Source organism: Scyliorhinus canicula, chromosome 4 (genome assembly GCF_902713615.1).
Source record: "Scyliorhinus canicula chromosome 4, sScyCan1.1, whole genome shotgun sequence".
In the NCBI taxonomy this organism is placed as follows: domain Eukaryota; kingdom Metazoa; phylum Chordata; class Chondrichthyes; order Carcharhiniformes; family Scyliorhinidae; genus Scyliorhinus; species Scyliorhinus canicula.
This window is the reverse complement of record NC_052149.1, coordinates 233,070,046-233,085,999: the sequence shown is the minus strand read 5'-3', so window position 1 is coordinate 233,085,999 and position 15,954 is coordinate 233,070,046. Positions and strand designations below refer to the sequence as shown.

At 51.7% G+C, this 15,954-nt stretch overlaps 1 protein-coding gene across 6 annotated transcripts in view; it reads left to right on the top strand.

Annotated features, from left to right (window-relative positions):
* Nucleotides 1-15,954, top strand: part of LOC119965457 (chromosome-associated kinesin KIF4A) — a 134,218-nt gene that overhangs the window by 71,881 nt on the left and 46,383 nt on the right. For all 6 annotated transcript variants that reach the window (XM_038796256.1, XM_038796260.1, XM_038796258.1 and 3 more), the window contains 2 exons: nucleotides 11,060-11,181; nucleotides 13,393-13,604. In XM_038796256.1, coding sequence (XP_038652184.1) covers nucleotides 11,060-11,181; nucleotides 13,393-13,604 — 334 coding nt within the window. The remainder of the gene's footprint in view (nucleotides 1-11,059; nucleotides 11,182-13,392; nucleotides 13,605-15,954) is intronic.

The following is a 15,954-nucleotide window of genomic DNA, read 5'->3' as shown; positions in this document are numbered from 1 at the left end:
GGCTGGTCATGTGCCTCTCGTCCGATTGGTTGGGACTAGTCATGTGACTGCTCTCCAATTGGTCGAGAGGCATGTAGGCCCCACCTCCGAGGTGGGGTATAAGTACCCAGAGTTCCCGGCGGTCGGCCTTTCTCTGTAGTCGACCACCGGACTAACAACTAGCTGATTAAAGCCACAGTTCGGATCCTAATTCTGTCTTGAGTCGAATTGATGGTACATCAAAGGGTTGCCATCTCGGGTAGAATCTCTTAACAGAGCCTCTGATGGTAAATTTAATTTTCTCCAAATGCAAAAAGGATATTGAAACCCCGAACCAGGCAGGGGGACTGGGCGGAGCGGGAGGCTTCCAGCCAAGCAGAATCCACCTCCGGGCTGTTAATGAAGCAAAGGTGATAACATTCGCCTCGACTCCGGAGTGAGTTGGGAGTCTGCACCTTCCCGAACGACGTGCCTGTTAGGTGAATTGGACATTCTGAATTCTCCCTCCGTGTACCTGAACAGGCGCCGGAATGTGGCGACTCGGGGATTTCCACAGTAACCTCATTGCAGTGTTAATGCAAGCCTACTTGTGACAATAAAGGTTATTATCACTATTAATTGCCGGAGAGCCTGAAATCCCAAATATGGCCACCAGGGGGCATGGCTGTCATTCTAATCGGAGAATATCAGACATTGTGTTGAGAAAAGATGCCGTGAAGCTGACGAATCCGGGGCAGGACCGAAACATATTGTGTGTGATCTGCGGGGGGCAAGCGAACAGCGGTCACATCTGTTCTCAACATTCCTGAAAAACCCGCTCATCCTTGCTTTGGTCAAGTGTGTCCAATGCAGCACTTTGGCCTGAATTAGGATAACCGGGCACATGAGGATGTGGAGTTGACCCTGTATAGGGCCTCTCTCCACACCTCGCTTGTGAGTGGAGGGCCCAGTTCACTCTCCCATTTCGCCCTTCCCCCCCCGTTCAGTGTGGGCGGGGGATCGGATGACAGAATGTGGCCATAGAGATAGACCTCCTGCCTGGCTGAGCTGAGGTCAGAATCCCCTCCAGTAAGGTGGAGGGTGGTGATGCACGATCAACTGCACAAAGACTCAGATTGGGTACAACTGAGGCTTTATTACAGTCAGATGCGTGGCCTCCTGCTGCAGCTGGCGAAATGGCAGATCAATGGGGGACACGCATATTTATACAGCTCCTAGTGGGCGGAGCCAGCCGGCAGGGGCTACCGGCGAACCTGTAGTACAGGTCCTACCTTACATCCCCTAATATAGGTGCACACAGTGGTTCACCACAGGTAGAGCCAGAGGAAAGGAACAGAAAGCAATACGGGTGAAATTGCGACGTTGGAAGTGGTGAGAAAGACGAGGGTTGGGGAGCTGAAATTTGTCCGCTGATTCTCTACAGCTGAGAAACTTCCTCTCCAGGAGCAGGTCACCAAAGTGCTCGACGTTCACTGGGTTGATACCGGGGTTGGTGGGACTTTCCCTATGAGGAGAGATTGGTTTGACTGGGCCTGTATTCACTGGAGTTTAGAACGGTGAGCGGAGATCTGATTGAAATGTGTATAAATCACACAGGGCAGGGCAGACTAGATGCCGGGAGGATGTTTTCCCTGATTGGGGAATCTCGGACCAGGTGCCACAGTCCCAGGATACGGGGTGGAGCGTTTAGCACCGAGATGAGCAAAACGTTTTTCAGCCAAAGGTAGTGAACTTGTGGAGTTCTCCACCACAGAAGGTTGTGAGGGTTGTGTCACTGAATGTATTCCAGTAAGAGATAGATAATGCTTTAGATTTTAATAGCATCAAGGGGGTTTGGGGAGTAATCGGGAATATGGCATTTAGATAGAGAGTCTATCTTTATATATGATCTTATAGAATGGCAGAGCAGGCTCGAAGAGCTGAATGGCCTCCTCCTGCTCCCAGTTTCTATGGGCGAGATTTTCCGCCCCCCCCCCCCCCCCCCCCCCCCCCACACCGGGTGGGAGAATAGCGGGAGGGCCTCACGACATTGCCCGTTTGGGGCATCTGGGGGCCCGATTGGCGCGGCCGTACCACGGCTGTGCCAAGGGGGGCATAGGCCCGCGATTGGTGGGCACCGATCACGGGCTGTACGTCCGTAACGGACGCACTCTTTTCCCTCCGCCGCCCCGCAAGATCAATCCGCCACGTCTTGCGGGGCGGCTGAGGGAAAAGACGCCAACTGCGCATGCGCGGGTTGGCGTTGTCCAACCTGCACATGCACAGCCGTGTTCATCGGCCGCGTCAGCCGGCGTGACGCTTGACGACCGTTTTCAAGTTTTCAACTCTGGTTGAATGTGTTCCTTAAGGTTTCATCCCATGACTTCTGGCGACGTCTATGAAGGAGTAGGTGAAATGAAAAATGAAATGAAAATCACTTATTGTCATGAGTAGGCTTCAACGAAGTTACTGTGAAAAGCCCCTAGTCGCCACATTCCGGCGCCTGTCCGGGGAGGCTGGTACGGGAATTTGGTCGCACATTTGATGGCTCCCGCTCGGGTCGGACCTTTGGACCTTTTCTCCCGATTTTTTGTCGGACTTGATTCGGTAAATTGATGGTAGAGGTAATTGTGGAGTGGATTCCTACATCAGTGCATGGAGAGACGGACCAGGAGTGCTCGCAAAGGAAGAAATAGGCGAACAGAGAAGGCTTGGGCTGAAGCTGCAGTGGGAGACAGCATGGCGGATGACCGGGGTCCTGGCGTGTTGACCCAGCGGTCAACGGAGCAGCTGATGCAGTTCATTCAGGAGGGCTTTGCCAAGCAGCAACAGGAATGTTTGGAGCCGATGAAGGAGTCGACTGCGCGGCGGGAGCTTGGATTGGATGCTCAGGATCGGGCGATTCAGAAAGTGGAGAAGGTGCTGGCTGACCAGGAGAAACATCAAACTGCGGTGGAGTTGGAGGTGGGGACGCTGAGAGACCAACAGAAAAGGCTCTTGGAGAAGGTGGAGGACCCAGAGAATAGGTCCCGCCGGCAGAACCTGCGAATCGGGCTCCCGGAGGGGTCTGAAGGGATGGACTCAGGGGCGTACATAGCGGACATGTTCGAGAAGATACTGGGGGATGGGGCATTCCCCCGATCCTTAGAGGTGGACAGGGCTCACAGAGCGCTCGCGAGGAAGCCGCGTGTGGAGGACCCCCCAAGGGCAATGGTGGTGAGATTCCACAGATACTTGGATAAGGAGCGTATTTTAGGGTGGGCCAGGCAGACACGGAGCTGTAAATGGGAGAATAGTATCCTGCGGATCTATCAGGATCTGGGTGCGGAGGTGGCCAGGAGAAGAGCGGGGTTCAACCAGATAAAGTCGACCCTTTTCAAGAAAAAGGTTACGTTTGGACTGCTGTATCCGGCCCTTCTTTGAGTCACGTATGAGGAGCAACATTTTATTTTGAGTCCCCCGAGGAAGCGATGGACTTTGCTAGAAAGAGGGCTGGTGGCAGACTGAGGTGTCTGCCACCAGCAGTTTCTTGTTTTTCGGACGTTATCTGTAATGCTTTCTGTATTGATCTGGGGCTTGTAGAGCTGTGTGAGTTAAAGTTTACATTTGCACTGATGGGGGATGGAGATGTGAATGTTAGATGTTGGATTTTCTGTTTGATCTTTTCTTTGTTTTTCGTGTTTCTTTTCGGGCAATTGTGTTGGGATTGTTTTTCTTTTGCATATGTGTGTCCGAGTGGGGGTGGGGGGGGAGAACAGTAGGTGGGAGAATGTCTGGCGCCAAGGGTGGGGGTCACCAAGCTAGCTGGGCGGGCTAGTACACAGAAGCGCAGTGGGGGGTGAGCAAATGTTATGCTTGTTGAAGGGGTTGGTTTACATAGTGCTGTTACTAGGGGGGGAGGGGGAAAAATGTTCTGCTGATGGGGGAGGGACTTTTGCTGTGGGACAAAAATGAGGTTGGGGGCAGAGGCTGCCTGGGAGCGGGCCGTTGGATGTGTGGGGCGCGTGCTGGAGACTGGCAAGTGACAGCTGTGGGCAGCAGGGTAGCATGGTGGTTAGCATAAATGCTTCACAGCTCCAGGGTCCCAGGTTCGATTCCCGGCTGGGTCACTGTCTGTGTGGAGTCTGCACGTCCTCCCCCTGTGTGCGTGGGTTTCCTCCGGGTGCTCCAGTTTCCTCCCACAGTCCAAAGATGTGCGGGTTAGGTGGATTGGCCATGCTAAATTGCCCGTAGTGTCCTAATAAAAGTAAGGTTGAGGGGGGGGTTGTTGGGTTATGGGTATAGGGTGGATACGTGGGTTTGAGTAGGGTGTTCATGGCTCGGCACAACATTGAGGGCCGAAGGGCCTGTTCTGTGCTGTACTGTTCTATGTTCTATGTTCTAAAGGTGATGGCTGATCGGCGAAGGGGGGGGGGGGCTATAATCCCCCCAACCAGGCTGATCACCTGGAACGCAAGAGGGCTAAATGGGCCGGTTAAGAGGGCACGCGTGTTCACGCATTTGACATGAAATGAAATTTGCTTATTGTCACACTTAGGCTTCAAATGAAGTTACTGTGAAAAGCCCCTAGTCACCACATTCCAGCGCCTGTTCGGGGAGGCTGGTACGGGAATTGAACCATGCTGCTGGCTGCCTTGGTCTGCTTTCAAAGCCAGCGATTTAGCCCTGTGCTAAACAGCCCCTGACAAAAAGTAACCAGCAGAGAATGGTTTCGATCCAGCGACCTCTGGGTTATGGGCCCAGCACGCTTCCGCTGCGCCACTCTGAAGGCGGATGTGGTAATGTTACAGGAGACGCACCTTAGAGTAACTGATCAGATTAGGTTAAGGAAGGGATGGGTCGGACAGGTTTTTCACTCGGGGCTGGACTCTAAGACTAGAGGGGTCGCGATCCTGATTAACAAGCGAGTGTTACTCAAGGCAGGAAGAATAGTAGCGGATGTGGGAGGCCGGTACATAATGGTCAGTGGGAAGCTGGAGGGGCTGCTGGTGGTACTTGTGAACGTGTACGCGCCAAATTGGGATGATGTGGAGTTTATAAAGAGGATGTTGGGGAAGATCCCGGACCTGGATTCGCATAAGTTGGTTATGGGGGGGGGACTTTAACACAGTCATGGACCCTGGGCTAGACTGATCTAGCTCAAGGACGGGCAGGGTGCCAGCAATGGCAAAGGAGTTGAAGGGGTTTGTGGAGCAAATGGAGGGGTGGACCCATGGAGATTTGGGCGGCCGAGAGTGAAGGAGTTCTCCTTCTACTCACACGTGCATAAAGTGTACTCCCAGATTGACTTTTTTATTCTGGACGGGGCTTTACTGACGGGGGTAGTGGACACAGGGTATTCGGCGATTACAATCTCAGATCATGCCCCCCACAGGTTAGTAAGGAGAGTAGCCAGTGCCCGCACTGGAAGCTGGATGTGGGACTTTTAGCTGATGAGGTGGTGTGTGGGCGGCTGAGGAAATGTATTCAGAACAACCTGGACGTTAACGACACGGGGGAAGTTTCAGCTGCGGTGGTCTGGGAGGCGGTGAAGGCGGTGGTTAGGGGGGAGCTGATCTCGATACGGGCCCACAGGGAGAAGGCAGACAGAGCAGAGACGGACCGACTGATAAAGGAGATATTGTAGGTCGACAGGAGGTATGCGGAGACCCCAGAGGCAGGGCTTCGAAGGGAACGGCGGAGGCTACAGGCGGATTTCGGCTTGTAAACCACAGGGAGGGCGGTGGAGCAGCTGAGAAAGGCGAGGGGGGCGATCTATGAGCATGGAGAGAAGGCCAGTAGAATGCTTGTGCAGCAGCTTAGAAAGTGGGAGGCAGCCAGGAAGATTGGGAAAGTAAAGGACGCAGATGGGAACCTGGTCAGGGTCAATAAGGAGTTTAAGGAGTTTTACAGCAGGTTGTATGAGTCGGAAGCCCCAGCTGGGCCTGAGGGGATGAGGTACGTTTTGGGGGGCTGAAGTTCCCGAAGGTGGGTGGGGGGTTGGTAAAAGGGCTGGGGGCCCCGATCGGGTTGGAGGAGATAGCAGAGGGGCTGAAGGCCATGCAGTCGGGTAAAGCCCCGGGGCCGGACGGGTGGAGTTTTATAAAAGGTTCTCTGGGATATTGGGGCTGTTATTGATGAGGACATTCAATGAGGCAAAGGAGCATGGGGTGCTTCCCCCAACGATGTTACAGGCCACTATCTCATTGATTCTGAAGCGGGACAAGGACCCGGAGCTATGCGAGTCCTACAGCCCGATATCCCTACTAAATGTAGACACCAAACTGTTGGCCAAAATCTTGTCCTCAAGGGTTGAAGACTCGGTTCCGGACCTGATTGGGGAGGACCAGACGGGATTCGTTAATGGGAGGCAGTTGGCAGCCAATGTAAGAAAGTTGCTAAATGTGATCATGATGCCCCCAGAAGGTAGGGACGTGGAGGTAGTGGTCGCAATGGACACAGAGAAGGCATTTGATCAGGTGGAATGGGAATATCTGTGGGAGGTACTGGGGCGGTTTGGATTTGGGCGGGGCTTTATTAACTGGGTCAGGCTGCTGTATCAGGCTCCTGCTGCGAGCGTACAGACAACAGGTCAACATCGGACTATTTCAGGCTGCACCGGGGGAATGAGACAGGGATGCCCCCTCTCCACACTGCTGTTTGCATTGGCCATAGAGCCGCTGGCAATTGCGCTGAGAGCCTCAAGGGGCTGGTCCGGCGGGGTGTGGGGGAGGGGGGGTTGTGGAACACAGAATCTCGCTATACGCAGATGACCTGCTCCTATATGTTTCGGACCCACTAGAAAGGTTTCTGGGGGAATTTGACCGGTTTTTGGGATATTAACTGAACATGGGGAAAAGCGAGATGTTCGCGATCCAGGCAAGGGGGCAGGAGAGGCAATTGGGGGAGGGGGGGGGGCTGCCGTTTAGGGTGGTGGGGGGAAGCTTTCGGTACCTAGGCATCCAGGTGGCGCGGGAATGGGAACGGCTACACAAGTTAAATTTGGCCTGACTAGTAGACCAAATGAAGGAGGATTTACGAAGGTGGGGCATGCTCCCGCTGTCACTGGCTGGGAGGGTGCAGACAGTGAAAATGATGGTCCTCCTGTGATTCCTGTTTATGTTTCAGTGTCTCCCCATCTTTATTCCATGGTCCTTCTTTAAACGGGTTAACAAGGCGATCTCGGGCTTTGTATGGGTGGGTAAGACCCCGCGAGTAAAAAAGGGGATGTTGGAGCGGAACCGAGGGGAGGGGGGCTGGTGCTGCCGAAGTTTAGTAATTATTATCGGGTGGCGAATATAGCCATGATCAGGAAGTGGGTGGTGGGGGAGGGTCGGTATGGGAGCGTATGGAGGCGGCTTCATGTAAGGGCACCAGTCTGGGTGCGTTGGTAACTGCACCTCTACCGTTCCCGCTGGCACGGTACTCCACCAGCCATGTGGTTGGCCCTCAGGGCGGCCCTGAGAGTCTGGGGCAATGGAGGAAGCATGTGGGAGCAGAGGGAGCATCGATCTGGTCCCCAATCTGTAATAATCACCGGTTTGCCCCGGGAAGGCCGGATGGGGGGTTTCGGAGATGGCAGAGAGCAGGGATTGAGAGGATGGGGGATATGTTTATGGAGGGGAGCTTTTCTAGCCTGAGGGAGCTGGAGGAGAAATTTGGATTGACGAGAGGAAATGAGTTTAGGTTCCTGCAGGCGCGGGACTTCCTACGCAGGCAGGTCTCAACCTTCCCGCTCCTACCGCTAAGGGGGATACAGGACAGGGTAGTTTCCAGAGTGTGGGTGGGAGAAGGGAGGGTCCCTGACATTTACAAGGAACTCATGGGGGTCAGAGGAGACGCAGACTGAGGAGCTGAAGCACAAGTGGGAGGAGGAGCTGGGAGGTGAGATAGAGGATGGTCTGTGGGCAGACGCTTTGAGTAGAGTCAGCGCATCTGCAACATGTGCCAGGCTCAGCCTGATACAGTTCAAGGTCATTCATCGGGCTCACATGACAGTGGCCCGGATGAGCAGATTCTTTGGGGTGGAAGATAGGTGCGCAAAGTGTGCGGGAGGAGCAGCGAACCATGTCCACATGTTCTGGACATGTCCGAAGCTTAGGGGATTTTGGCAGGGATTGGCAGATGTCATGTCCACGGTGTTAAAAACAAGGGTGGCACCGAGTCCAGAGGTGGCGATTTTCAGGGTGTCCGGGAATCCAGGAGGAGAAAGAGGCAGCGTTCTGGCCTTTGCTTCCCTGGTAGCCCGGAGACAGATACTATTAGCTTGGAGGGACTCAAAGCCCCCGAAGTCGGAGACCTGGCTATCGGACATGGCTAGCTTTCTCTGTCTGGAGAAAATCAAGTTCGTTATGAGAGGGTCAATGTTAGGGTTCACCCGGAGATGGCAACCGTTCGTTGACTTATTTGGGGAAATTAACCGTCAGCAGAAAGGGGGGGGGGGGGTCGGGGTTTAGTTTAGTTTAGAGGAGTGGGTTAGTAAAGGTGGGACCTGTAAGGGAGATGGCTTTTGCACTATGTTTATTTTTTCATGTACATTGTTTATTGTTGTTGTTATAAAACCATAAATACCTCAATAAAATGTTTATTAAAAAAAGGTTTCATCACATGACGCCCCCTCCCTCATACTCCCGCCATTGGTCATTTGACATGTCCATCCTCATGGTTTCTCATAGCCAATCGCAAGTGAAAAAGATTCATTGCTGCCCAATTGGATGGTTCTATTTTTAAATCTCTTTCATGGGTCGTGGGATTCGCTGACAAAGCCAGTATTGCTCGGCCAATTTAGAGAGCAATTGAGGGTCACCCACATTACTGTGGGTGTGGAGTCACATGTAGGCCAGACTGGGTAAGAACGGCAGATAATCAGCCCCAAAGGGGACATTCGTGGGTGTTTATGATGATAGTCTTAGTCATGGTCATCATTCCTGAGACTAGCTTTATATTCCAGATTTATGAATTGAATTTAAATGTCACCAGTTTCTGTATTTGAACCCGTGTCCCCGGAGGATTAGCCTGGGCCTCTGATCCAGTGGCGTTACCACCACCTTCCCTCTAACGGTTGGCTGAGGTGGACTGTCACACAATCCACCACCAATATCTTAAGAACTATTTAAACAGAGGTGATGAAGGGAAATGAAGGCAAAAACACCGGGGGCGATTCTCCGGGCCCCGTGCCGGGCCGGAGAATCGGAGCAACAGCGCCACGAGGCCCCGACGCGGTGAGCGATTCTCCGAGGTGCGGAGAATCTCCGCCATTTGCGCCAGCGCATTTGGCACGGTGCCGGCCGCGGGCCGCTGGAATCGGCGGGGCCGCCGATTCTCCGGCCCGGATGGGGCGAGCGGCCGCTTCGTCACGACAGAGTCCTGCCGGCGCTGTTCACCCTGGTCGCTGCCGACGGGAACTTTGCGGGAACGTCGGGGGGCGGCCAGTGGGGGGGGGGCTTCCTCACTGGGGGGGGCCTCCGATGGTGTCTGGCCCGCGATCGGAGCCCACTGATCGGCGGGCCGGCCTCTGTCGGCGGGCCTCCATTCCTCCGCCGGCAATATTATAGCCCAGCGCCATTGTTGTGCGGGGCAGCCTGGGGGAGGACGGCCACTGCGCATGGGCTAGTTGGCGCCTGCCCAACTGCGCATGCGCGGGACCCACGGATCTCCAACGCCGCTCCGAGGCCCCACCCCGCAAATCGCGCCACGCCCCTACCAGCCCCACGGAGGCCCCAGAATGGGGGTCAGGGAACGGGTGCTGACGCCGGAGTAAAACACTCCGGTTTTTACTCCGGCATCGGCACTTAGACTCCCGTTGGGAGAATCCCGCCCACCATTCTGTTTTCATGCCCTTATGGGTTTTCTCCTGTATTTTGCCTGCAACGGTGACCTGGAGACTAATCTTCAATTCCTATAATATTTTTTTAAATAATCTTTTTATTAGTGTCACAAGTAGGCTTACATTAACACTGCAATGAAGTTACTGGAAAAATCCCCTAGCCGCCACACTCTGGCGCCTGTTCGGGTACACAGAGGGAGAATTCAGAATGTCCAATTCACCTAATAAGCACGTCTTTCGGGGCTTGTGGGAGGAAACCGGAGCACCCGGAGGGAACCCACGCAGACACGGAGAGAACGTGCAGACTCCGCACAGACAGTGACCCAAGCCGGGAATCGAACCTGGGACTCTGGAGCTGGGTTTGGCTTTCTGATTCCTTATCCTGCCAAGGGAAGCCTGGCTGTACGTTCTGGGGGAGCCCCACAGTCCTGGGGATGGAGAGTCCTGGAGGAGGTCCTTGACTCCAGATAGAGCCCATAAACTACCTTGCTAGTTATCTGTTGGAATTACCGCAGGTTAAAATCTCATACTAGGACTTCACCTAATCTCCATTATCAGGTTATCTTTCTCATTGACCTGGTACCAAGGATATGGCTGAACTGTAATAGAAATACTGGCGTCCTATTTTTAATGTTCCTAAACCAGCCTCTCTATTCCAAAACTCAAGGGCTGGATTAACAGTCTTGGCCCCAGAACTCTGGAATTCACTCCCTAAAACTCTCCAGTTATCTCTCTTTACCTTTACGATCCTCCTTAAATACTACCTCTGTCCCTGCTGATGCCTCCTTCTTTAGGTCAACGTCCAATCTTTCCTGATTATGTTCCTGTGAAGTGCTTTTCTACATATAATAATCTTCACTAGTGTCACAAGTAGGCTTACATTAACACTTCAATGCAGTTACTGTGAAATTCCCCTAGTCGCCACATTCCGGCGCCTGTTCGGGTACACTGAGGGAGAATTCAGAATGTCCAATTCACCTAACAGCACGTCTTTCGGGACTTGTGGGAGGAAACCGGAGCACCCGGAGGAAACCCATGCAGACACGGGGAGAACGTGCAGACTCCGCACAGGCAGTGACCCAAGCCGGGAATTGAACCAGGGTCCTTGGTACTGTGAAGCGACAGTTCTAACCACTGTGCTACCGTGCCGCCTTAAAGCGCTAATTAAAGGCGCTACATGAATGCAGGTTATTGTTAAGTGGCAGACAAAGTTATAATGGTGTTCAATCTGCATTGGTTCCTCCTCAGGCACGTTGCATATTCTGCTAATTGTGGTGATATTGCATCTCTTTACAGTGCCACCCCATTAGTGTACATTCTCAATGCAGAACCCAGCCATGGATGCATAGGAACCCTGCTGGATGAGGCTCTGGGGGGAAACAGCTACTCAGTGCTGATTTACTGTCTGAAGCTGACAGGTAAACTTCTCATCTCTGGCGCAGAAAGAACTTGCATTTCTATAGCACCTTTCACATTCTCAGGATCTCCCAGTGAACGTCGCAGTCAATGAATTCTTTTTTTAAAGTCTAGTTGTTAGTCACCCGTCCAAGCCAATCAAAATTTACACAGCAAGATCCCACCAACACCAACTGAATACACTTTGCAAAGTTCTGTGTAAAGTGCTTTGGGGTACATGCCCCGAGGCTGTTCAGGGTGCTAGTCATTCCCTTTACAGAATCATGGAATCTTTAGAAAGCAGAAGGAGGTAATTCAGGCCTGGTTTACTGCAAGAGCGTTCATTAATCCCCTTTGCTATGGTGTTGGTGGAAGGATAAAGCTGAAATGAAATGAAATGAAAATCACTTATTGTCACAAGTAGGCTTCAAATTAAGTTAGTGTGAAAAGCCCCTAGTCGCCACATTCCGGCGCCTGTTCGGGGAGGCTGTTACGGGAATCGAACCGTGCTGCTGGCCTGCTTCCAAAGCCAGCGATTTAGCCCTGTGCGAAACAGCCCCAGCTTGGACAGGATATCAGGGGGAACCCCCACACTCTTTCAATCGTGCTGTGGGATCTTTCTCACCCATTTGAGAGGGCCCAGTTTAATTCCTCTCGCAGTGCAGCACTCCCCAGTACTGCACAGGGACTGTCATTTTGGATTCTGCAAAATGACCTGGTCATTGCGACGTAAGTTGTGGGGTCTTGCTGTGTGTAAAATGGCTACCATGTTCCCCACAACACAAACTACATTTCCAAATGATGTCATTGGCTGTACAGCCCTATGGAACAGCCTGAGAGGGACTGTGGGAACGCATAATTTATTTTTAATGTGACTCAATCACATCTCTCAGCAATTCTATATAGAATTTACAGTGCAGAAGGAGGCCACTCGGCCCATCGAGTCTGCACCGGCTCTTGGAAAGAGCACCCTACCCGAGGTCATCACCTCCACCCTATCCCCATAACCCAGTAACCCAGTAACCCCACCCAACACTAAGGGCAATTTTGGACACTAAGGGCAATTTATCATGGCCAATCCACCTAACCTGTACATCTTTGTGACTGTGGGAGGAAACCGGATCACCCGCAGGAAACCCACGCACACACGGGGAGAACGTGCAGACTCCACACAGACAGTGACCCAAGCCAGGAATTGCACCTGGGACCCTGGAGCTGTGAAGCGATTGTGCTATCCACAATGCTACCGTGCTGCCCCGATAAATCTGGTAAACCTGATAAATCTGGCTTTGACAAAGAGTCACCGGATTCGAAACGTTAGCTCTTTTCTCTCCCTACAGATGCTGCCAGACTTGCTGAGATTTCCCAGCATTTTCCCTTTCGTTTTAAATCTGGTAAATTGCAGCCAATCAGCGAATACAAAATGTGACAAATAGCAGTGGGATCATTGACCTGCTCGCGGTGGTGTTGATTGTAATATGTTGACCAAGGCACTGGGATAACCCTCGAGTCAGAATTGTGCCATTGGGTTTTTAACATCAACCTGAGGCATTGGATCAGACGTTTTAACATCTCAATGTTAAGCCACCTTCTTGAACCACTGTGACCATGTGGCATAGTCACTTCCACAGTGCTGTTAGGGAAGGAGTTCCAGGATATTGATCCAGGGAGCATACAGGAACGTCGATAAAGTTCCAAGTCAGGATGGTGTGTGTGGCTTGGAGAGGAATTCGCAGATGGCGGGGTTCCCAGGTATCTGTTGCTCTTGTCCTCCTGGATGATACAGGCCGTGGGTTTGGAAGGTGCTACTGAAGGAACCTTGGTGCGTTCCTGCAGTGCATCTTGGAAATGGTGCACATGGCTGCCACTGAGGTGCCAATCAAGCGGGGCTGCTTTGTCTTGGATGGTGTTGAGCTTCTTGAGTGTTGTTGGAGCTGCACTCATCCAGGCAGGTGGAGTGTATTCCATTACACTCCTGACTTGTGCCTTGGAGATGGTGGACAGGCTTTGGGGAGTCAGGAGGTGAGTTACTCACCGCAGGATTCCTAGCCCCTGACCTACTCTGGTAGCCACAGTATTTATATGAATAAAGATTGATAGAATTGGTAGTTACGATGAGTGAATAACTCCATTATTGGTGTGACTACCGGGATGGTAGAAAGTGAACTGGTTGGACCTTTGATCTTCTCTTATCTAACAACTCCTATCTTTCTGTGATCTGTCTCAACTCTCAGAGTCCTGGCCTGGACAGACAGTCTCCGCACTGACGCTAACTCAAGGGCTGAAGGACCTCACGAACTACGTCACTCTGAATTGCTGGGATTACAGGGAACTCATGCAGAACCTCAGAGCCAGCATCAGAGAACTAAGGATGAAAATCAGTTCAAACGGTGACCTCTGCAACGAGGATGTTAAAAGATTAGGAAGTCTCGTCCAGGAATTACAGGCAAGTGGCCACCTCACAGTTCATGCACCAATTGATAAAATCTATTCACCATGATATTTTCCATTGAACATCAATACTCACAAACTGGTCGTTCATATTATGCCACCATCTCCACTTCTTTCAACCTGGTCCTCTGCAAAATCCAGACAACAACACCCATAAGACCTGAACTTCACAAGCACCGCAAACAACAATCCCATGTACAAATGGGAATATCTTGAACAAACAATGACATATTCTATTGTATGATTCCTGGTTTCACTTCCTTGTTTAAAAATGGCAAAACCGTCCACTAAATCAGCACTAACCTATTCGCCTGCGATAATATGTTATTTCTATCTATCCAAGTGGAGTTTGTTAACAGAAAAATTACTCTTTTCGTTGAGAGATAAATATTTTCTCATTTTAAATGGAAGCTGTGGTAAACCACTGTTACACCTGTATTAGGTGATGTAAGGTAGGACCTGTACTACAGGTTCGCTGGTAGCCCCTGCCTGCTGGCTCCGCCCAGTAGGAGGAGTATAAATATGCGTGTCCTCTATTCAGCAGCCATTTCGCCAGCTGCTGTGGGAGGCCACACATCTTACTGCAATAAAGCCACAGTTGTCTCCAACCTTAGTCTCTGTACAATTGATCGTGCATCAGAAACTTAAGCACATTTACAAACCATAGAATTTACAGGGCAGAAGGAGACCATTCGGCCCATCGAGTCTGCACCGGCCCTTACAAAGAGCACCCTACACAAGCCGACATCTCTACCCTATCCCCATAACCCAGTAACTCCACTTAACCTTTTTGGATACTGAGGGCAGTTTCGCGTGGCCAATCCACCTAACCTGCACATCTTTGGACTGTGGGAGGAAACCGGAGCACCCGGAGGAAGCCCACGCAGACACAAGGAGAACGTGCAGACTCCGCACAGACAGTGACCCAATCCGGGAATCGATCCCGGGACCCTGGAGCTGTGAAGCAACTGTGCTAACCACTATGCTACTGTGCTGCCCTTGCATGAAGCATATAATAGGAGAGCAAAGGTCTACAGACGCTGGAAATCTGAAATCTAAACAGAAAGTGCTCGAAATACAGGCTGGGCAGTATCTGTGGAGCGAGAAACAGAAACTTTATGGCCACAATCTGCACTAGTCCTGACGAAGGGTCACTGTGTCTCTCTGCACAGAGACTGCCGAAGGTGCTGAGCTTTTCCAACACTTCCTGTTCCTGTTAGTGTGAAAATAACTACTTGCCAACCCTTTGAAAATCAACCAGGGGTTTGTGAGCCTGGAATCCATGCAACAAATCCTACCGCCGCTGCCCGAGATCTGGTTTGGCACAACATTAAATATGAATTAAAAAGTACAAAGGTATGGCACGGTAGCACAGTGGTTAGCACTGTTGCTTCACAGCTCCAGGGTCCCAGGTTCGATTCCCGGCTTGGGTCACTGTGTGCGCGGAGTCTGCACATCCTCCCCGTGTCTGCGTGGGTTTCCTCCGGGTGCTCCGGTTTCCTCCCACAAGTCCTGAAAGACGTGCTTGTTAGGGTGAATTGGATATTCTGAATTCTCCCTCTGTGTACCTGAACAGGCGCTGGAGTGTAGCGACTAGGGGCTTTTCACAGTAACTTCATTGCAGTGTTGATGTAAGCCTACTTGTGACAATAAGGATTATTGGAAAGATTATTATATAACAGCGACCTTGCGTTTGCCTCTGGTGGCTCATAAACTGAGATGACCTCAGTGGAATTCAGATAAAAGTGGGGGGCAGCACTCTAATATGAATTAAAAAGTACAAAGGTATGGCACAGTAGCACAGTGGTTAGCACTGTTGCCTCACAGCGCCAGGGTCCCAGGTTCGATTCTGGCTTGGGTCACTGTCTGTGCAGTCTGCACATCCTCCCCGTGTCTGCGTGGGTTTCCTCCGGGTGCTCCGGTTTCCTCCCACAGTCCAAAGATGTGCAGGTTAGGTGGATTGGCCATGATAAATTGCCCTTAGTGTCCAAAATTGGCGTCAGTGTTGGGTGGGGTTGCTGGGTTGTAGGGATAGGGTGGAGGTGTTAACCTTGGGTAGGGTGCTCTTTCCAAGAGCCGATGCAGACTCGATGGGCCGAGTGGCCTCCTTCTGCATTGTAAATTCTATGATTAACAGTAGCAGATTGCCTTTCAGCCTGGATTTTCCTCCTCTCCTGGCCCGGTGCATGGATAGGTTTTTGGGATGGGAGGAGGGAGCTGCATGTGTATGTGTGTGTGTATTCCCACACCAAACAGCATTTGTCTGTGATAGTTTGAAGATTAATATCGCTGAGGAAGAGTTTAGAACAGATATGAAGGTGGCAAGATGCACTTCTTCTTGATCC